This window comes from Siniperca chuatsi, linkage group LG16 (assembly GCF_020085105.1).
Source record: "Siniperca chuatsi isolate FFG_IHB_CAS linkage group LG16, ASM2008510v1, whole genome shotgun sequence".
Lineage (NCBI taxonomy): Eukaryota > Metazoa > Chordata > Actinopteri > Centrarchiformes > Sinipercidae > Siniperca > Siniperca chuatsi.
The window spans coordinates 24,396,048-24,419,096 of NC_058057.1; the positions used below are offsets into that span (position 1 = coordinate 24,396,048).

The following is a 23,049-nucleotide window of genomic DNA, read 5'->3' on the forward strand; positions in this document are numbered from 1 at the left end:
ATTTAGTGAAATATTTTTTTTAATATGAAAAACATTTATTAAATGTAACATTTCAAAAATAGCAACAGAGCAGAACAACAAAAGAACAGGCACTGTACATTTTGATGCTTTTATGATCATTTTTATGATTTACAAGTTAAGGATAATATTGTCAGTAATGAACTATTTTTCATCACTGAAAACATTATCATGGTGTTTACTAAACATCATTCTGAAACTGTCAATGAGATTTGTAAATAACTGGAAAAACAAAACTGATACGCACATTTTCAAACCCCTAATTTAACTTAGAGGAAAACATGTGTTAGACAACCTCTAAAAAGGAGACAGCTGCTTCTGTAAATAATAACATTTTCTAATTTATTTTGTAGACACTGAAAAATAAATGAGGTCATGTCACAATACTGCAGCTGTTATAACAAAAAAAAAAGAATGAGTAGGTTCAACAGGTAAAGAAAGGAACAATGAAAAAAAAAAGACCTAAAATTTGTCATTTATTAACATTACATCCGGCAGAGTTACAATAAAAAAATTCAAGTATTTCCTCTCAGTTATAGCCTGAGTTGTTCTTGACGTGGTAAAACAAAACAATTATCAATTACAAAAATACAGCAGCAAAAATGAGCTTAAACAGACGATCCAATTTCCTCAGCTTGCTGTAGATGTTTTGAAACTCAGCACAGTTCACAGTTTTAAAACATCAACAGTGAGGTGGGAGGAGATTATGGGGGTGCTATAAAAAAATAATCAACCATAAACCATCTTTATGGTATTGTAAAAAAAAAAAAAAAAAAAGAAAAAAAAAATTAAATAGCATGTTATCAAGAGACCAACACTAGCACACGCTATAATGATCGTTGTGTGACCACGAGTGAAAGAGTGATACTGCTACTGTTGCTGCACGCTCTTGCTATTAAGGCCAACAAATCTGAAGACAGAAATTCACATAAACTGCAGTGGAATGTGTTGCTGATGACAAAAGTAAAAGTTTGCCAAAATAATGTACAAGAAAGCCTTAAGGTTTACCCAGTTTCTCACATTTTGCAACTGAGTCCTTCATATCTTCCATTTTGTGACCAGAAACACTTTTGTTAGAATTTTCACACCAACTAGTGACATATAGAAGAATAATAATGAGTAATGCCTGCTTTGCATTATGACAGAACTGAAAAGAAACAGTTTGCATGTTTTTGTTATTTTGAATGTATTCACTTTTTTTTAGAATAACAAACCAAGGTTCAAGTCCTTTACACCTGTAACCACACCCAACAGTGATGTCACGGTGTACTGACACACACTGAAGTACACTTCCACATCACTGTAGACAACCTTAAATCACTGGAAGTCAGCAAAATTAAGATTTTCAGTTGTTGTTATTATCATCAATTAAAAAAGCAGCAGGTATTAATTACTTTTCCTGAGAGCAGTTGACAGTGAATGCAGCTAATAATTTACATTTCTATTACCTTGGAGTGCTGTCAACAATGGATTGACTGCCATGTTTTCCATTTGCAATTTGTATGCCAAATAGGAGATACTGGAGCAACCAAAAAACCCTACTTGACCTACTTAAAATCAATAACTATTAGGTGGATCCTGCTAATGTGGTACGCTTTAAGCAAGGCACTTAACTGCCAAACTGCTGCTCAAATGTTGGATAAAAATAAATTGTCACCATTGACACTTGATAAAAATTTGGTGAACAGTGGAAAAAGATGGAAAAATTATGTCTATGAGCGATCTGGTGGGAAGTAAAGTGGTGTTCAGTTCAGTGTTCAGTCTGTGCAAACACAAATTTTAGAGTTTGGAGATGGTGAGGTTATAGGAGGAAACTCTTACCTACGGTTCTCCATTAACCTGGAACACTTTCAGGCAGAATTCCAACTAGAGGAACAGGTTCAGAGTTCATGAAAGAGTACCATTGAGCTGCTGTTGAAGAAATGCCACACAACCTGCAAATCATTTAGTTTTTTGTATTTAAGTTTAAAGTTGAATTGGTTGATTATTTGTTTCATATCATTGCAGGCCTTTAGACTCTTGAAACAGAATTAAACCCAGCTGACAAACAGCAAATGTATAGCATATACTGTATGTGCTAATGAAATATTAATATAGTTTTCATCATTCTTAAAAATACTTTTTGGAGGTTTGTGTTTTTTTGCAGTCATACACAAAGTGTGACAGTGTGATCCACCTTCTGATTCTGTAGTAAACTCTTGCTATAGCTCATCTGACACAGTTTGGACGGCCTCCTTCTGGTCTTTTGGCGAGTACAGTGCGTTAAACTGGGCCTGGTTTTCACTTATCATCTTCTTGGCCTGGGAGCTGATCATACTCCTCAGACAGTGTAGTCTGACCAGCCCTGTCTGGCCTCCCGACACCACCCAGGTATGGCAGCACATGTTCGGGTTGAAACGCACCTGAGGAGAGGAGAAAGATTATTAAAAGTTTCTTGTCTGTGCTCACAATATCTGCAACTGGTCACCAGAGGTCAGTTCCATTTCCAAAACACAAAATAAAATCTTTACAGCCTGTATTTGTAGCTGCAGACCTCTTCAATCAGTCAAGTTTCTCACAGTTTGAACACACAATTGGATCAATGGAGACAGACAATACACAGTAAGGAGTTGTTACATGAGAAACTTAAGCACAAAACAACAAATTAGTGGGTACAAACCAGGTCTTAAATTTTGGTTGTCATTGTCAAGCTGTGGGAAATCCAGTCGTTTATGTCTCTGATGCACTCAATCAGTGACTTAAAAGGAAATTCAAATATTTTTCAACCTGGTTCTTCTTCTTTAATCATAATTGTGTCCATTCTGACTATGAGTCAGGCTAACTTTGCACCTCCACTTTAGTGATAGAGATTCTGGAAACTACAAACAAAGCACACAGAGTGAGCCTTCTGAAGCTTTCCAAATAAAATGAAATTTTATATAAATAAATTCAAATACGTGTCTCTAAGTCCAACCAAAAGTAAAAGCCAAAAGTAGCCCCCTGGATTAGCAATTGTTGCTAACTTCATAGTTCTTTTGAGGGCAAAATGCCGGCTAACCAACAAGCTGTCTGTTCAGCTGCTAATGTTGGTTTGATTACGTGTGTGAGGGTGAGGGCATACAAGAGAAGTAGAAGGAAATGAGATAAGGTTTATAGGCTTGGGCGGTATCTCTTTTTTCATACCTTCCTGACATTTCACCGGGGTATACGTTATGTGACAGTATTTGTGCATGGATGAGAGTGATCCCAGCTGAGTTACTGGAACAATTGAAAGTCGGCTGGACAAAAGCTCTCCATATGGTAAGTAACAACGATAACAACCCTACAAAGCAATCAAAATATTTCAGGATATTGTAAACATCTGTTTTCCTCTGTTGAGAGAGAATTGTGCTATATGAAAAGATAAGTAATGAATGTTTGTTATTAGCGTAGATGAATAGGCAGCTGCTTGGTTAGGCAGCACGTTGCCCAGTAAATTGATCCCTATACAATGGCTAATCCAGGGGATTACTTTCTCAGTTTATTTGGAAAGCTGTAAATGCTGTTTTGTTGGATTCAGATTTCCCAAATCTCTGTCACGGAGGAGGCGAGTGCTTAGTTAGCATGATACATAGTCAGAGCGGACATAATTATGAAAATTTGCTTGAAAAATACCAGAAATTTTCTTTAAGCTGAAGTGCGTTAAGCTCTCACAGCCACCATACTAAATGTAGTTTCAATGGAAACCAAACCAAAATTTTAATTCTAAAAGGAAACACTAAATATCTGGAATTAATGGCACAAAATACTTAAGTCTCAAGGACAAGGACAGGTATAACTCTGTGTCATCAGCGTAATGTATTTGCGGATTAGGTCGCATTGAGGCAACATATACAGGCTGAATAGCAATGGACCAAGTATTGATCCCCGAGGGACTCCACATTTCATGTCAACTTTGCTAGATGCTTGAGTTATTGTTTTTATATACTAATAATACTTTTATTTAAGTAGTTTTTGTCCACTCTTCCCTCCTCTGTGAATGACTCAGCTATAGCTCTCAGTGAGTCAATATGACTGTCTCCTCCTTCCTTTCTTTACTGACGCTCATTTATCTCTTCATCACTATAAATCTTCCTCGTGTGCCTCTTTTATTTTTTCTCTTCCTCTTCTTGAGTCAGTCTCTTCCTCTTTCGAATCCATTTATCCCCTTCAGACACAAAGCCAGTCAAAGACCCAGTACCGTTTAGTTTGAGATTATCCCATGAAGTGCCCGTCCATCATCTCATCCCAGAGGGCACAGCGACATCCTCCACTCTGCCTCTCTTAAAATTAAACACATCAAATCCTCAAATGGCTGCTTTCCATCTCCCCCTCCCTCCTTCCACCAAGGGTGACATTTCTCATTTTACACATCATTACATTCAGCCCGTCTTTATAGTTGCCCATCAGAGGAGGAGAAAGAAGAGGGAGGAGGAAGAGGCTCTTCTTCCATCCCTCACCTCTGTTTCCATTCTAGTGTTTCGTTCTCTTCCCTCCTTCTTCATGTTGAGCTGCAGCAGGAGTCTGATGATACCTGCACTGTGTGTGTGTATATATAGATACCTTGTGTAGTGCAGCCAATGGCATCTCATCCATGTTTATCTTTGTCTTCAACTCTGTGTCTTTCATGCGTTTCCACACAGCTCGTTTCTCGCTTCCTGTAAAGGTCAGCTGGAAGTTGGAGGAAATGATTATTATGTGTGAGTTTAAAAATACAATGACAACTTGTTTTAACAGTCACTATTAACTGGTAAATTAATCATCAGAAGTAAAAGCTACTTAAAATCTTCTGGTCTTCTACATTGTTTACCAAAAAATTATATTACACACATTACTTATAAATTGATTTGCTTAGGTTAGTCATTGTTATTAAACCAATAATTAGGTTTACATGTTATTTAGGTGTTATCACTTTTTTTAAATTATGATACAATTAATTAAATCATCAATTTATTTAATACAATTCGTAACTGATGATTGGGATGGATGATAATGGCTGTATGTCTGCCAATTGATGCTGTACAATTATGTAATTCTGTCACTTGATATTCATTGTTTTATGTGAGTTTGTATGGTGGGTTTTGTTTTTGTTTGTTTTTTTACATGTTTTATGCATGTTTCTTATGTTTTATGTACATTATCTTTTACTTTGCTTATGTTTAAGTCTGTGAGTGTTCAATATGTCACATGGCTGCAAGAAAAAGTCCCCATGGGGACACTAAAATTAAAGTCGAAAAATTTTAAATTAAGTCAGACTATACAGTATGGTGTAATCTTTCAAAAATGTATCATGATTAGTCAATCAAAAAAATATTAAAATATTTGGTATAAAATGTTAATTGTTAGCAGCTATTTCCAAAAACAGCAGTAGTGGCCTATGAAACACATCTCTAATCGTTTCCTAAACCTAGGGCTGGGTATCGTTTGAAATCTTTTTAAACTAGAGCTGATGATATACCCATGTTTTCGTATCGATAACAAAGCCTTTCTTTCACGATGCTTTACTTTTTTACATTTAGCAACCAATCACTGACACTGGGTGTGGTCAGAGGTGAAACAGACTTTCAACCAGAGAGGGCACTGAAACTGACCAGGCATCGATCCTTTGTGTACATAACAGTTTTTGTTACTCGCTGCTATAGAAACATTACGGTCAGTACCAAGAAAAGTATCAAGGTTCGTCACCCACCCCTACTAAAACTTCTTATTTTTCTATTTTCAATTTGGTCTTTTATTTAACTATAGTTTTTTTCTTTTTCCAATTTAAGTTCTTTAATTATAACAACTTTTGTATTTGTTGCCCTGTGTAAAGCACTTTGTAACTTGGTTTTTGAATCTACCCACCATATTGTTGTCTGTAAGGTGGAGGCAGTATTTCTTCACAGCCTCTTTGTATGTCTGGAACTGCAGAGGGGGAGTTTTATCCTTTCTACGTCTTCCTCCATCTCTTGTGTTTTCATTATCATTCTCATTTCCTCCTTCAGATCCAGCATCCGGTCCTTCTGTGTCTCCTCCTTCCTGCTCTTCAACAGCATCTCCCTCCTCTTCCACTCCTCCCATCTCTTGATTTTCTTCTTTAGTTGCATCATGAGGCACCAGAGATGTTAAATAGATGGGCTGAAGACACAGTGTGAGGGAAACACATTAATGTAAGGGACTGTTAGCCCTCTCTTCAGATCCTATTAGCAAATACAGTATTTGCTTCGATCACTGCAACTTCTCTGAAAATGATTTATTCAATCCACTTTTAAAATTGTAAAATGTATGTTTTGGCAGTAACATAACACAACAAGTTATTATCTTTAAAGGTGACTAAATGTGATTACAATTAGGTGGGAGAAAGAAAGAGAATAAAATAAACAAAAAGAATAGCAAACTTACAAAACGTCTCTCTAATGTGCGTTTGACGTATTGAGGACTGTAACATATCTGAGGTAACAGGGCAAGGATCACCTCACCAAGGCTGTCTGATGTCACCACACTGTTCAACCAATCAGTGTAAGATATGGACTGCAATGAAACAGAAATAGACAAATCAGCATTAAGATATTAGCCATTTCCCTCTTGAATTACTGTCTTATTTGGGATTTTGCTGACATATGTAATTTAATTCTTTAGATTTTATGATTAAGATTAAGATTTACACTGTAATATGGGAAAATTCTCATCATATGGCATTGTTGTAGGAATAATATAAACTGAGTGTAACTTTCAGTGGAGAAAACTGGTTTCTAAATTACTTACAGTGAATTTAAGACATTTAAAGGTAGTTTGGTTATGAGAGTAATTTCAGCACCACAATTTGCCTCAAGATAAAAATGCCAAGTATGTATCAGTTCAAGCAGCTGTATTCTTTGTTTTTCTTATCGTCAACAAATACCATGAAAAGACCAAAACCTACAGTGAATGTATCCTACTAACAAGTATTGTAATGTCTATCCAAAACTGACGCATCTTCTTCCTCTGTGCCACAGAGCTCCATTGTTGTCCAGAAACTATTAAAAACACATCAATGGGCCACACTGTTGCACTGGGTGACATGTTCCTTCATTACCATGAACACACACACAATGTAGTTTATTTTGACCAAATCCCACATATGCTGTCTTGCTGCTTGTAAAAACTCACTAAAGCACCAAATGTGTATTAATACACGGCTGAAAAAAGTCAACAAATGGAGTATTTACTCTTGTTTGAGTAATGTTTGCTAAAAACTACAGTACCCAGCTGTTTTGGGAAATGTTGAAGCCTTTCTTAAACATGAAATTATAGATTTATGTTTCTGTTTAAACAGATTTATTTCTTCAGTAGGAACCAATGGACTTGGGGCTGAGTGACACAGACAAGGCAGATAAGTCAGAAAGCATTAAGAGGAACTAATACACTGTTGGTTTTGGTTTTGTTGATTTTTTGACAATTAACAAAAACATAAAAATAATGCCAGCCTTACCCTTTTATGGTCTGGGTCAAACTTGGCTTTGGCTAAGGTGTTCTGGTACCAGGTACATTTAGAAACTACGTTATGGTTGAAAGTGTTCATTACGAACGCTCCATGATTTGCACACAAGTCCAAAAACAAAGCATGGCTTGGGTTTAGATCAAGCATCCACCCCCTGCATGTTTCTTCATCCTTGCCAACATGAGCGTCATGCCCACAATTCAAGGACTTCCTAAAGAGCAAAGACTTAGGGGATGCCAATGACTGAGGGATGGAAGATTACAACACAGTCACACTTACCCACAGTGTGCCTGTCCTAGGAATTGTGAAGTAGGCGCGCATGTTATGGTCAAAGTAATGGACTCCATGTGAACCATTCCTGAATAAAAAAAATAAAACCAACAGAAATTAAACATGACAGGTAGGAAGAAAGGAAAGGAGAAAAAGAAATAATGAAACATGTTGAAATCTCAGAATGACACTCATGTACACTCTTCCAGTGCACTTAAAGGAGAAGACCAACAATTTTCAATGTCAAAGTCAATTTACTAGTCACATGGAGTACTACTGTGAAAACAGCTGAGAAACTAATGCAGAGGATGTCATAAGATGTTGAGTCCACCATGGGTTGAAGGCTACAAATTTATTACAGAAAGCCTGTGTTACAAACTGGGGATGTGGAGTTTGAAAAATGCGAAAAATACTATCAAGTTGAATCACAGAGTTGGGATTTCTCAACTTCTTCCACTTCGATTTTGTCCATTCCTCTTAATCTGTCTCCCCCAAGTTTTCCACCTTCATGGAAGTGCAATACCAAATCGCTGGAGTAAATAAATCACCAACCCATGCCATACACACTCAGTCACCTGTTAATAGGTACACCTGTACAATCAGATGAAATCCATTTTAACAGCTTAGCAATAAATGCTACCTTTATGAAACTTATAATGTTCAGTTTTTGTTGGCCTTTTCCGCTACAGGAACTTAACCTATAACCTGGAGCTTCCCATAACCTGAACCTGTAAGAACCCCATAAGGTCTAGGTTCTAGTTCTAGTTTTCCACTGTGTTTTACAAACCAGAACATTTTGGATATACAGTACATCATTAAAAAGGTGACACCGCATGGCGCCACGGGGACCAACGTCGTCATTTTTATGCGCTGCATAACGTACTTCCCACACTGTACAAATAATTCTGTGCAGTGCTTATCTAGACACACGTCTTATGTCATTGCAGTGTTTTCCATGTTGAAAACCAGCTGTTGCATTCTTTCCCCTTCACAGTACCTGAAACTTGGATTTAGTACCACCTCCTGAGGAGTGCCCAAAAGGTAGGTTTAGGAACTCATCCCCAAAGCGGGGGAGTACAGTGGAAACAAAAGCAGAACCTGTGACAATGGCTACACCTTGAGTTACAGGTCGTTAAATTCCTGTAGAAAAGGCCTAACTGTGTCGAGAGCTGTTCAACTCGTCGTTAGTTTTTGAGGCTGTAGTTATTGTTATTGTATTGGACTAAATTACAATTAATTAAAAAGCATTTCTCATTTTTGTCTACCCCCATTTGGGGAGTCAACAAAATTATTTTTGGCATAATAAAACTGTCCAAATCAGACAAGTTGCAGAGATACCTCATCCTATGTAAACAGCAAATTCACATTACAGATGTCCTGTGATAGCAATTACATTATGGACATTTATGAATGTTATGACAGGGAAAAACAGAAGCTGTCTCACGCTGCATAGGCGTTCTCCTGGGCCAACAGGAGGCCAGGTGCATTCAATGGCCAATAGATTTCATTGGTCAGATTGCGTTTCAGAACAGTGATGGGATCATAGAGCCTCCTCAGATCCCATGTCTTCACATAGCGGTCTTCTCCTGCTGTCACCAACAGGTATCTGAGAGAAAAAAAGAAACAGCTTTAACAACTCAACGGATAAAAAGTTTTTAGTGTCCAAAACATGTTAATGATGCAAACCATGATTTTCCATTAGTGGAAAATGTAAAAATGGCTGAACATCATGGTCCCACTGATAAAGGATTTTTGAGGTTGATACAGTATATATTATATATGATATTTGAGAGCTGTGCTTAATTTATTAAAAAATTTTTTAAACAAGGCAGGACATTTACAGTGGGAGGCGAAATGAGTTATGCACAGCTTTTTCAAGGTCTGGCTATTGCACGCTGACCGTTATCCCCAGAGCAGGAAACTCTGGAGACTCAACTCGTTCACCTATGAAGGTGTCAGGGAGGACTTAATCAATGAATGGGCAAAATGTGGTTGAAAAGTTTACGTTGATTAGACATCTACTAGGGGTGTGCCAAATTATATTGGTCACGATATATCACGACCATATTTAATATGATAAATAAAAATTAACATCGTGATAATGGCAATATTCGTCTTGTTGACGTAATGACGTCAGAAACGTAGAAGTGGATCAGAGAGAGGGGTAGTTTTATCTCTTTCAACATGGCTGTGTAATTAAAAAGCAGTGATCCAGACAAGATGGTGATGTGTCAGGAGGGTGACCCTCTGTCTGGAGGATTAATGTTGTTTTTCACGTATGCACCTTTGGTTCAACTTTAGGTTCATATCTTTTACGTCTACCTTTACAGAAAAGCAACTGTGTGAAGCACAAACACAGTAAATGAATGAAATAATGAATAATAAATAATGGAGAAAAGAACATGGCTGTTCATCTAATATGTGTCAGATCTGCCCAGAGATGAACGATGCTGCAGTGATGTTAATGGCGACATGAATTACCTCGAGAAATGACTATACATTATATAAGCTTCAGGCATGCAATGTGAATACAAAGCTATATCTACAAGTGTTTGAGGCAGGATTGTTTAGGAGGGGGTCAAATGGGCCCATCAGTACTTTTTAGGGGGTCACTGCTCTATCCAAGGGGGGAACAATAAACACTAAATTTGACCAAATTCTAAAAGTTCCTCAGTATTTAGAAAACCAGACCAAATTTACTGTAGTTCACATTTAGTGGTAATATCGGCATTACGGTTTTGGTAATAATGACAAAGTGCTGGTAAGTTAAAGCTGAACATATCAGATATGATCTAAACTGATTCAGTTTCCGGCAGCTCTCAGTCTCCCCCTTTGATGCTAAGCTAGCTAGCTATGTTAGCTAACTTTATAATTTCACTGACTGAGACTGACTGAGTATAACTGAGGGTTATTACTATCTGTTAGCATTAGCTGTTGGTCAGTACTCAAGCGCTAAATGGAACGTACAGGGCTGGAAAATTGCAACTCAATTCTGGCTCAAACCCTGTTGAACTAATAAGTAAGATTTAGGTCAAACTGATGCTGGGGAACATCAGCAGAGTTTGAAAGCTGATGCTGATATCTCATATTTTGACCTGATTGTCAATACAAATTTCAACATGTTTTCCAAATTTTTGTTTTAGCATTTCTCCAAGAATTGTAAACTCAGCCATTTCTCCAAACTCTGTGAAGACATTTACATCATGTGGCATTAAAAGCCATATTTACAAAAAAATGTTTTAAGTGGATTGTCAGCACCTGAAAAAATGACAACTACCACTACTGGAGCAGTTTAGGGGGGAAAAAAGAGGAAACTCCTCAACATCAGAGGTGGATGACAAATATCAGATTTTTAATAAAAAGCCAATTTTGGCCTGGGATATTGCTTTAGCCCTTGTGCTGACTTGCACAACGTGTCAGTGAATCCTTGTAGCAGACATTAGTGATGTAAATGGCCCCTCCATCTTTCTTCTCATCTACACATACATTAGCTGAGTAATGGAGCAAAAACATTTAAGAGGGATGAAACCGTCTCTATGAGGGTTCAAGTGAAATGACGAGCTATGACCTTTTATCGCATATATTGGCCAGTCAGTGTTCACCTCTGTGAATAGTCATAGCCATATACAGAATGCATCAGAGTTTGGGATGTGCGTGTAAGGTACAAGCAGTTTATCTAAATTAGAGTATTTCCCCCTATAGTTTGATTTGGCATTTGGCTAGTAAGAACAATGTAATATGGGGCACCAAATAACTGACTCCTGTCCCACTGAGTTGCTAAACAAGTGCATTGGACAAAAGGCAAAAATCAGTTCAGTTAACAATAAATAAAAGTGAAAAATTGTTTTTGGTGCCAAAGTCAGTATTCACCCTGAATTAGACATGTCTAATCTGTCATCAACGTCGATCTGATTGTTTCAGCTGTCGCTAATTAATGTTAATTCTGTGAGTAAGTTTATGACAGGCCAAAATAAAACTGGGCTGTTGTCAGGTTAAAGTGGTATCTACAAGCCGGTGTCTGTGCTCAGCCAAAGACTGTTATCAAATAAAAGAAGCACCATTCTGTTTCACCGGTGCAATTGCGAGTGGAGTGCTTTTGTAGTTCCAACAAATCCAACGGAGTGATGCGTCTTCTCTCTAGCCGATCGCTTCACGTCAGTTTCAGGAGTCGCATTCTCCCAGTTAAACTTTCCTTAATAATATCATATCAATAATTTAAGCTGATCAATTATATAGTTTGGAACCAGGGCAGGGAACCAGGGTGTCGGGTTCAAGAAGCTCTTTAAAAATAAGATATTTCAAACTTAGAAAGCTACATCTGTTATTTCAATGTGTTAGACACACATTTAATAAACATTTAGGTCAATATAAGTATTGGATTGGACTCAGTATTAATATATATTAATATCAATATTAAAGGACTCAGGTTGGGATATCCCTACCTTGAATGCCTTTCTCTAAAAGTAAAAAACAAAGTCAACCTAATTTTTAACAGCCACATGAAGCAAATGACAACAATAGCCTGTTATCGGCTTAAAGTATAGTAAGAATTCAGGTATTTTTGTCCAAGCAAGACCTAGGAAAACTTGTGCATGGATTTATCTAACCAGCCTGGACTACTTTAAAGGTGTCTTTGCAGGTCTCTCCAAAAAAGCAATCAGATATATGCAGCTTGTTCATTATTTTGAGCTATTTATTCCTTACAAATTAAAGCGAATTAATACCTCAAAAAGAATAAATAGCACCAAAAAGAGATTGAATGGTGCTATACAAATAAACTTGCTCTTTTTAAAAATGTGTTTCATTGTCCTCTTTCAATACTCCTGGGCTATACTCTCTGAAAGTCTTAAGCCAGATAACTTTGGAGTAATTTAGGAAAGACCTTACTCAAGGTCATTTTAGCTCAGAAAGGCTACAGCCTGAAGGTCAGTGGAAGTGAATCTCATCTGAATGGTGATAGCTTAGAGAGAACATGGCTGCACGCCCGGCCTTGTACCCTACATTTTGAATTAGTGCCTGAATACAATGGAGCAAGGGCTTTTCTGCCAAACTTCAGCACAAATTTCTGCTCTCAAGATGTATTGTGCTGCCTTTGGCTGAAAATACCAGAGCTGGCTTTAACCCACATTTTAATTGGCTGTGAATAAAACTGCCTAACTAAAGTAAAACTAAACTACAGGAAGAAAAAACTGAAAAAGATAAACAAACAAACAGAAATTCCTGCAATCCATTCTCTCCTTCCCAAGGTTTTCCACAATTTATCCCATAAAAGTTTTTCATTGCATTCCCTTTGAAACTGTTTTTATGATTAGAGATAGGGCTAGACCTGACTATTCCATTTTTCAGTTTCGCACACACACCTATAACTGTGTCTCTTAGGCTACTGCACACCGCTTGACACACACACACACACCAGCTTGCCGCGCCTGCCTCTTTCGGTTTCTCTCTCGCTATATCATACAGGGACAGACACCAATGTGTGTCTGCTCTGTTAATTTTCTTTGTCAGCAGTATGTTTTATAAAGTCGCCTAAAAAACAACTCGCGTTTTGGATATTTTCATCTGCGATTCCGTTTTCACAACAGCAGGTGAGCTGTGTGTGGAGGAGGCTTGTTGTTAATGACGTAGCCTATCGAAACCAACATGGTACTGAACCAGGTGTGTTCACTGTTGCTTTACCTGGTCCGTGCTTGTAAAATATCCGTGTCGGTGTAATACCAGACAAAGACTTTGTCTCTCTCCGAGTTTCTCTGCAGAGCATGTTTGATTGTCAGTATACCTGTGTGGGAGGGGTAGAGCTAGGGGGGACTGTCCACTAGTTAATTGATCGCGGATGGCGTCGGCCTCTTGGACAGATAAAAAATAAAAAGTCATGCTCAATTGGGACAGCCCTAATTAGAGGTTATACCAACTGCACTGAAACTTGGCATGTATGAACACCATAACCACTAGGATGTGCTTGTGAATTCAAATCCATTTGAAGCTGTTGCAATGCTAGGAATTAAATTTTTTGATGACAATGGATGCTCTTGATCCACTTTTTCACTTTGCTGATTTATAACATGGACTTGTAATAGACTGACTTGTAATGTACTATTCATCAATCCAAATTCTATATCATACAGTGACAGGCTGATTAGTTGTAAGAAAAATTATTCTGATTTCCTGATTCTGAATATAATATTATATTATATCTGGTGATTAAAGCTAGTAGTAGTAGTTGGTCACATATGACCAATGATGACAAATGTGACATAATGTAAATGCAGCATCAGCATACAGGGTGAGATCAGTGTCTACCTGGAGGCAGGACAGAAGGCCAGGGCCCGGACAGCATGGTTGTGAGCCAGGAAGCATCGATAGGGCAGCAGGCTGAGTGACGCGTCTGGCAGTCGCACACGCAACAGCGCAGACTTCGTGGACAGATCCCATAGACCGACTACACCTGGAGAGAGAGGGACAGAGAACAAGAATGTAACACGCGAGACTACACACACATAGAAAAAGTTATTCTTTTAACTTGCCAAAGACATTGTACACAAATAAAGATGAAACATCTGGAAAATAATGTAAAGCAAATAGTTCATGAAGAGACAGACCAAAAAAATGAAGGCGGTTAGTTCTATTTGTAAGAAAAAGAACATTTTTTCATCAGTGACGAGTAAAAATGCACAGATGAACCTGAGGGGATTTAGACTGTGCATTTGTTTGTTCTTTCAAACACTGAACCAATTAATCAAGAACATCTCCGAGAAATCAATTCATACCATCATAGAATCCAATAGCCATTATATTGTGTGGTTTTTCAGGCAGCCAATCCATAGACAGGACTTGTCCACTCCTTTCATGGCGAGGGGCTTTGAAGGAGCCCAGCTTCAGTGTTAACACTCCTTCTGCCTGCAAAAAAACAAGAGGGAGGAACAAAGAAATGTCATTGCAACAACAATGGAAACAGCAGGGCTGGATATATTATTTCGCTGTTATCCACCCAAATGAGACAGACAAACATTTCAACAGGAGCCTACCTGGTATATTGGCAACTGTTGGGTGGCTTTTCCTGCGGAGAAAAACATAAATCACACTTGGTAAGTAAGTGTTTATCGGTAATAATTAAAACAAAATATTGAAATCTATACAATGAGCATTTTCAGAGAACAAAAACCTAGAATCTAGTGTTGGATGTAAATATGGAAAACTTGTAGCAGTCATTTGAACAATTTTTGTTTTACCTCCATTAGTGCAAACAACATAAAACTCAGTGTTATGTAATGTCATATCAAGAGTAGCGTGTAAGCAGTGAGGATCACAGGCTCAACTCTATACTGTACTACTTGTGAACACACCCAGCTATGATGTAACATTGCACAATAGCGCAATATGTAAAGTAGGGAGTGGCAGAGCATGCAGTAACCACTCTATGGTAGCACAAGTAGGATTATTAATTTGGGTGTAGTTACTCTTTCACATGCGTGAATTCAGAATGGTAACATGCTAACTTATAGCATGTTAGTGGCGCTAGGTGTAAACTCAGGGGATCACCAAAGTCAAGCAAAGGTACAATTCATCCTATGGAGAACATGAATGTCTATATCAAGTTTTACAGCAATCTATCCGATGGTTGTCGAGATGAGACACTCTGGACCAACATGTTGAACAGACAGACCAATGGACCAACTGATATCGCCATCTCTAGAGTCCCTCCCCAGGTGTGGTTCAAAATTACTGGATGTTAGGCACCACTTTAGAAGTAATTCTGCTGTGCCTGCCTTGACAATCACAGTTGTGTTTAATAGATGTTAAATCCAATAAAAAAAAAGGTGTCAAAGGTGTCAGACTGTTCCACACCATTAGTTTTCTCTCCTCCTCCAGTTTAGATTACTTAAGAGTTCAGATCAATACTGTGTCCTCCTCACTCTTCCACACCTTCCATCAACTTATCTCGGCTTCAGAAAAACACACACTCATTCTTTTATATAAGCCTCGTGTCCTAAATCAAGCCCAGACCAATGTTCAGACCCTGGATAAACCCAAGCTTGTCATCAGTGAGAATACGTCAACTCACATTATCCAACATGGCTTCACAACCCCAAGCTGAGTCTTAGGCGGGCCTGAAACTGCTTGGCTTTGATATGAGTCAACACAGGTTTACTATACTGACTGCAGAATTAATATTTTGTTACTATACCATTGTTGACAGCCTCTCGCCTTCTCAGACATAAATTTCTCTCTTCTTTTCTTCTCAAAGATACCTGCATTTTCTTTACATAAAATTACAAAATAAAGAAATTCTGCCAAATTAAGCTATTTTGATAACATTGTTTTCCATTATGCTCCATATTTAACATGCAGCAACCACATTTTATGACCTGAAACTTGACAACCCTGTTAAGTTTATAGATTTAAACAACTAGTATAATTCTGTGGTTTAGCTAAGATGTGTACATTACTATAGCTGCAGAACCGAGCCCTGTATGAACTGTAATAACGAGTATTTGCACGTGACCAAGAGTCTGGTATAACTGATGATGGTAAATATCCTACATCATACACTGGGTTTTTGTGTTAAAGTGGCAATAAATTAACATTAATACAGCTACCCTCATCTAAAGCTAGTCTGATTTTTAACCATCAACCCAACTTTCCCAATGGACCCTCACATTTTAAACCCTAATCTGAAAATAATCTTAGCATTAAAAGCATTTACCCTAAACTGAAGATTGATAACAGAGTGGTTCTTGTGGTGAATAAAAGTACAACACACACTAAAGCACTTTAATTTGGCCTTCCTGTGACCGCCCCCAATCCCAAGTAAGTCCTTGATGATTGACAGAGAAGGGATACAAGAGGTGTCGGTTACTAGACCTAAAATTCATGGCTTCCAACACTAACAACTGGCTCGGTGATGCATCTTCTTTGTCATTTCAATTATAGATCCTTGTCTGATGGAGAACAGCGCTGTAAATTATGTGCGTTCACTACGCCATCTCACATTCTCCTTTTTGTCTTTTTCCCCCTCTACACCTCCATCCCCCCTGCCCTCCAATTCTGCAGCTTTAACAGCCTCCTCTTTCTCCTTCTCTCATTCTCATTCATTCTGGCAACTGGACGGCCAAAAGCCATTTATAATTATCTGTCGCAAACAGCACTGGGCTGGTGGAGAAAGACCGGGACAGACAGAAACACACACACACACACACACACACACACACACACACACACACACACACACACACACACACACACCCTGTTTAACCCTTTCCAAGCCAATTTCACCTTTAACCCTTTCAGCTGATACTGAATCTTAGGGGAATTATTTCCACCCATGGTCATGTAAGATAGCTAATCTGCATTCAATTAGTGCTCATCAAGTCACGCTTAAAAAAGTGAGAAGCTTTGAAACAATTCACTGGTCATTTTTCACTTGGTTAAATGTACCTTCACCATCTCCATCCCTCCCCCCACCTCTCAAGGGCCAGTTCAAAATCCATTTTCCCATCTACCCTTGTAGAACAGTTCAGCTGATGAAAGGAATTTTTCTGCCCGCAAAATAAACTCCAGGTCAGCGGCTCAAAATGTGACAGCAGAGTCTGTTTGCAAGTTATTTGTTAAAAGCCTACAGAAATGCCCACATTCTACCTGCAATCCCAAAATGATTAGGTTTACATTAATATTTTTCAAAGGCTTCAGGTTAGAGGTCCAAGTCTATCTCTGCAGTCATCTGTGTGTGTGTGTATAGGAGACGGTATCTTAAAATGTGAGCGCTCTGCAACCTTTCTATCCAATAACTATAACCTGTGGTTGAAGGCGGGGGGCTGATGGAGTAGCTCTTTGGAAACGGGACCCAATGACCCATGGCTACATAATAAAATGGAAACCAGGGGCCATGAAGCAATGAGAAAAAGGGTAAAAAAGAATGGAAATGTCAGGTTTTATATGGCTTTTTATGTCCAAACTGCACTGGAAATTTTTCTTAATTGTATTTGTTGTCACCTAATATACGGTATTTCATTAAAATATTAACACATGAATGACTATGCATGAGCTCCCCTATAATGGTGCCCTTAAATCAAAGGAAAGGCAGTTGTGTTTGCCTATTCCAACTATTGCTGGTGTGATCCATAGAATTATAGGTGAATAATAGGGGTGGGGGCGATATGGCCCTTGATATCACGATATTTCAGGGTATTTCTCCTCGCAGGAGTTTTGGCTCTCCTCATACTCAACCAGGTGCTTCTGCTTGATAAGTTTGTTGCATTGCCCCCTTTTGTCTTCTTGCACTTCTTACATATTACCTTGGTTTGTTGTACATCTGATCTTTTGTAACCAAACCACTTCCACACTACTGAAGTCGCTCCTCTTATTGGAACTAATTCCTCCACCGTTTAAAAAAAAAAAAAAAAATCATATTAAAAATGATGGTGATATATCGTGAACGATATGATATGGCACACCCCTAGAGAATAATGGAGCTGATGTTAGTGTTTGATAGTTAATGTAGAAGCATTTCATTTTATACAATTCAGTGGAGATATGTGGTGGTTTAAATCTGTGAGACGAATAAAATTCAGTCAGTCACCCTAGTTATTAGCAGTTTTTATTAAGAAAATTGCCATATTTTAAAGGTGCTACGTATCCACCCAAAATGTTGACTATCAGCATTCTTCACTGAAAAAATTTCATTAGCACCCTACAAACACAAATATCAGCCAACCCTCATGTTACATTGTGCTACAGAGAAGGTATGCTCCATAACACAAGGCTTAATGGGATGTGAGAAGGTTGTGTTGACGGTTAAGTGTGTGAGTGTTTATTTTCAAGGTGTGTGCTATGATCTTAAGACTGGTGTAGTGTTTAATCAGATTAGCCTGTAGCGCTGGGCAGACAGATAAACACACACACACACACACACACACACACACACACACACACACACACACACACACACACACACACACACACAGACAGACATAACCTGGTTTCTGTGTATGATGGATGTGGGAGATAAGCTCGTCATTAATCTCATTCATACAGTCTTCTATCAGCAGAGCCCCAGAGGCAGCTGACGCAGTAATCTGAATAGACTAGACCACAGGCTCCAGCGTCTATAATGTCACATATACTCACACTCCTGGAGAGCATTCTATGTGTTTGTGTGCATGTGTATGTGTTTTCAAGTCTTTCAGAGGGGCGGTTAACTACTGCCATTGTTAAAGCTGCATTAAACCATTTGATAAACCCCAAAGCACTAAAAATGCACACAGGGAGACTGAGGGTCTTTATGGATACAGTCCTTTTACTGAATATGAGATCCGGACCAGTTAATGATGTCCATGTCTTATATGATGGATATGGTGCCGTTTCACTGATTGCACACTTGATGTTGAGTTAATCAGGTTGTGTATAAACGCCTGTAACCTAAAACAATTAAGCGCTTAGTCGATCAATAGAAAATGAATCAGCAACTGTTTTGATAATCAATAAATCATTTAAGGCATTTTGTCTATCTATAATGCCAAATATTCATTGGTTCCAGCTTCTCTGTTGTGAGGATTTGCTGTTTTTCCTCAGTTTTATATTAGTGTAAACTGAATATCTTAAGGTTTTGGCTATTGGTCGAACAAAACAAGCAACTTTAAGAAGTTATGGCCATTTTTCATTATTTTCAGACGTTTTATAGCCCAAACGATGAATCAGTTAATTGAGAAAATGATCTGCCGATTAATCGATAATGAAAAAAAAAGCATTAGTTTAAACCTTAAATGAGACAAAGCCTTTCCACAAATGTTTTGACAATGTGGTTGTGATAATCTGTGTCATAATAAACCTCTTCTACCTCTACAATTCCACCGGCCTTGCCTTCAAATTTGTATATGAACAAAGTATTGCTGAACTTGTATTTTACAGTTGGCCCTACACATCTTCAAAGTCATTAGTTCCTGCTGGTTTTTACTCTTCTTTGTCCTTCACCTCTCACTGGTTCAATTTGAGGTAACGGGCCACTGGATATCAAATGTGTTTGATAACAGTTTCGTGGCAACTCCAAATGTCTGAGTCAACAAATGGATCCACATTACACTGAATCACTCACAGAGGTGCATGGTGCTTCAAAGTGACTATGGCGCCTGCTAAAAGCACCTATTCACAACCTCTATTCTTGCCTTCTAGTGGTCAGAATATGGACGGCAGCTTTGGGTGAGACTCAGAAGGACAGAAGGATGTGTCTGTGAGTGGATACAGAAACACATTAAGGGTGGGTTTGTCCATATTTGTTTACTTACTCTTTTTATTGTATCACGTTTAATTTGTCATTTGTGGTTGTGGTGTGTGAAGAAATCTAGTAAGGGAGGTGCATACTGCAACAAAGCTAATATCAAGATTAGCAGCTGGGTGGGGTTTAGGGAGATGTGAACAAATCCACAGTCCAGCTGTTTATTTTTACAATGCTGCCATGATGTGCTGCTTTACTGCAGTCCTGTGTCCTCACAGGCTACAGCAGGAATCAGGTATCCAACATACTGACTTCAGGCTTTAGAAAGGCAACACTGCCCTCTGCTGAACACAGGACACACTTCATTTTCTGGGAGTTTGAATCTGGTCAAGTCAGGGTTGTGCATTGGTCAGGAACTTTGTGTATCATTTTTACTGTAATACCTCTATATCATTGTTACAATACTTGTAATTAAATGGTTATAAATACTTCAGGGAAAATAGCAGCCTGTTGTGTTTATTATTCACAGTCTTACCCGAGTTAGCTAGTTTCTTGTTGGAGTGCAGAGCATCAGGGTGAGGCAGGCTGTAAATGGTGACCACACTAGAGGAGGAGGCAACTGCCAGAAGACCCAGTCTGGGCAGGAAAGGAGCCTTTGGGGGTAGGTTTAATATTGTAAGTATTAGCTATACGCAACTCCAGACCAAATATGCTAATACTGGCTTTTAAAAACTCATGTTGGTGGAAGCCCACTTTGAAAACACCTTACCTTTCTGTCACAGCTGGGTGGCTCCCAGCCTCCTGCAGGACACCACTTTAATTGCCAGATGAAGCCTTTGTCCTGGGCCAAGCCATAGGCTAAGGCTGGCTGGGAGTCTGGTCTGTAGAGACAGAGGGGTATGAAAGAGACAGAGAAAGAGAGAACATGTAGATGTATGGGGGGAAACAATACAGATAATCCTTTATTATAGATATTAATGGCGATAAAGACAAAAATGGTGGGTTGATTAAGGATTTAATTCAAAAATTGAGAAAAGCTCTGGAAACCTAAAAATAAACTCTGGCAGTGATGTAGCCAATTCAACACAAATGCATCGGTTGACTGTGCAGCAAAATAGTCAAAACTATAGAAGCTTTGATACAAAAAAATATCCCTATCAGGCCTCAAATAACCCCAGTGTGCCCACTTCAGCTGTACCTGCTGTTGTACTCCAGTTTGCCCACGTCCCACAGCTGAACGAGTCCAGGCCCGGTGTATGTCTTGTTGACAAAGTGCCGGTCGTCCATCCCTCGATGGGAGGCCAGAGCTATGTACTGGGATGCTGGCGCACCATCAGGTGTAGGACACCACTCCATGGGCCAGACCGGTCCACCTGCGTACAGCAACATGTCCCAGCGATCTGGGTGAGCAGGCGTTGCTGCGAACCTGGTCAGTTACATAAACAGAAAGTGAACAAATGAGGATTTTACTTCAAAAATACCAAATCTGACTTTTAAAATGTCACTGAACTAACATCAAAACATATTTTTTTTACTTTATTCAGATCTCCCCCAAAAGAAACCAATGAAAACAATAATCTGGGTCATATTTTTAATCAGTGCTTTTTAGCATAGTACACAACAACAACCTGCACTGAAACCCAAAATAGAACCAAAACAGGGGTGTCATCGAGCCAAACTACAAAAGATGAACACATCAATATGAAATGTGCAAATATAATCATTCTCTGGTGTCTGTATAATGAGTAACTAAAAATACAGATTTCTTACACCGTTCTGATTTGTCTAAATAACAAAGCTTGGTAAGCTCATTTCAGCATTTTGTAGCTGACATAACAGAATACATCACGTCTGAAATGACAGACAACTAAAACAATGATATTTTAGAAAGGAAAAGTAATAAATGACAAATGAATCCAGAAATATATGACATTAAGGAGTCATTAAGTGTGAAACTAAATCTTCCTGAGGCATCTTCAGCCAGAGTCACACATTTGTCTAGTAAATTTAAATGCTGAATTACATTTGTTTTTGTTTTGTATCCTGTGGATCATTTTAAGTTTGGATGATGCTCAGTCTAACCTGCTGAGTCTTTGCTGAGGCGTCTCCTCCTTACTGAGGCCTTCTCTGGACACTTTGAAAGCAGCCGACTGAAGCTCCTGAGGCAAGTATTTCTCCAAATCACTGAATAACACATAGGACACACAAACCTTTGATAATTAACTTATCCACCACCCCTGGCAGGGTTGTTACATACCTAAAATGTCTACTAGTTAAATTACCAAGGCTGTACATCAGATGTGTTAATAACACTGTGTCACTGTAACTGTGACTCTAGTTGGCCAAATAGGTTATATTGCTAAAAATCTGACATTTCAGTGAGATGCTACAGTGATGAAATGATCATGTCTCAGTATAAAACAGCACACAAACTACCCACATGTATTCAAATCTGTTGAGACAAATAGGTTGTTAGCTTTGAAACATAACCAACTGTTGACAGCTACTGTTGCCCAAAAGCTGAGAACGTCCAGCATGGATTCCTGAGGTTAGATGTCTCAGTGCATAAAATAAAAATTAAAAAAGCATTTAAAGTGATGGAAGCTTGCCCACTGTAGTAAGTAAATGCAGCAGGTAAAATAAGTATTGAACATGTCACCATTTTTCTCAGTAAATATATTTCTAAAGTTGCTATTGACATGAAATTTTCACCAGATGTTGGTAACAACCCATGCAATCCACACATGCAAGGAAATCTAACCATAGATGTCCATAAATTAAGTTATGTGTAATAATGTTAAATGACACAGGGAAAAAGTATTGAACATGCTTAGTGAAATTCATTTAATACTTCGTACAAAAGCCTTTGTTGGTTATGACTGCTTCAAGACGCCTCCTGTATGGAGAAACGAGTTGCATGCATTGCTCAAGTGTGATTTTGGCCCCTTCTTCCACACAAACAGTCTTCAAATCTTGAGGTTCCGTGGGCCTCTTCTATGAGCTCTGATCTTTAGTTCTTTCCATAGATTTTCAATTGGATTCAGGTCAGGTGATTGGCCAGGCCATTCTAGCAGCTTTATTTTCTTTCTCTGAAACC

General features: G+C 38.5%; 1 protein-coding gene across 2 annotated transcripts in view; it reads right to left on the minus strand.

The window, feature by feature from the left end:
• Window positions 1–90: 90 nt before the first annotated feature.
• The window catches only part of gtf3c2 (general transcription factor IIIC, polypeptide 2, beta), a 29,671-nt gene continuing 6,712 nt past the window's right edge, over window positions 91–23,049 (minus strand). For both annotated transcript variants that reach the window (XM_044169008.1, XM_044169010.1), the window contains exons 8-20: window positions 22,035–22,136; window positions 21,151–21,378; window positions 20,722–20,833; window positions 20,488–20,605; window positions 14,770–14,801; window positions 14,512–14,641; window positions 14,045–14,189; window positions 9,189–9,350; window positions 7,754–7,832; window positions 6,397–6,525; window positions 5,860–6,132; window positions 4,579–4,686; window positions 91–2,420 (exon numbers count right to left, since the gene is read on the minus strand). In XM_044169008.1, the coding sequence (XP_044024943.1) occupies window positions 2,220–2,420; window positions 4,579–4,686; window positions 5,860–6,132; window positions 6,397–6,525; window positions 7,754–7,832; window positions 9,189–9,350; window positions 14,045–14,189; window positions 14,512–14,641; window positions 14,770–14,801; window positions 20,488–20,605; window positions 20,722–20,833; window positions 21,151–21,378; window positions 22,035–22,136 (1,819 nt within the window). In that variant the 3' untranslated portion in view covers window positions 91–2,219. The remainder of the gene's footprint in view (window positions 2,421–4,578; window positions 4,687–5,859; window positions 6,133–6,396; window positions 6,526–7,753; window positions 7,833–9,188; window positions 9,351–14,044; window positions 14,190–14,511; window positions 14,642–14,769; window positions 14,802–20,487; window positions 20,606–20,721; window positions 20,834–21,150; window positions 21,379–22,034; window positions 22,137–23,049) is intronic.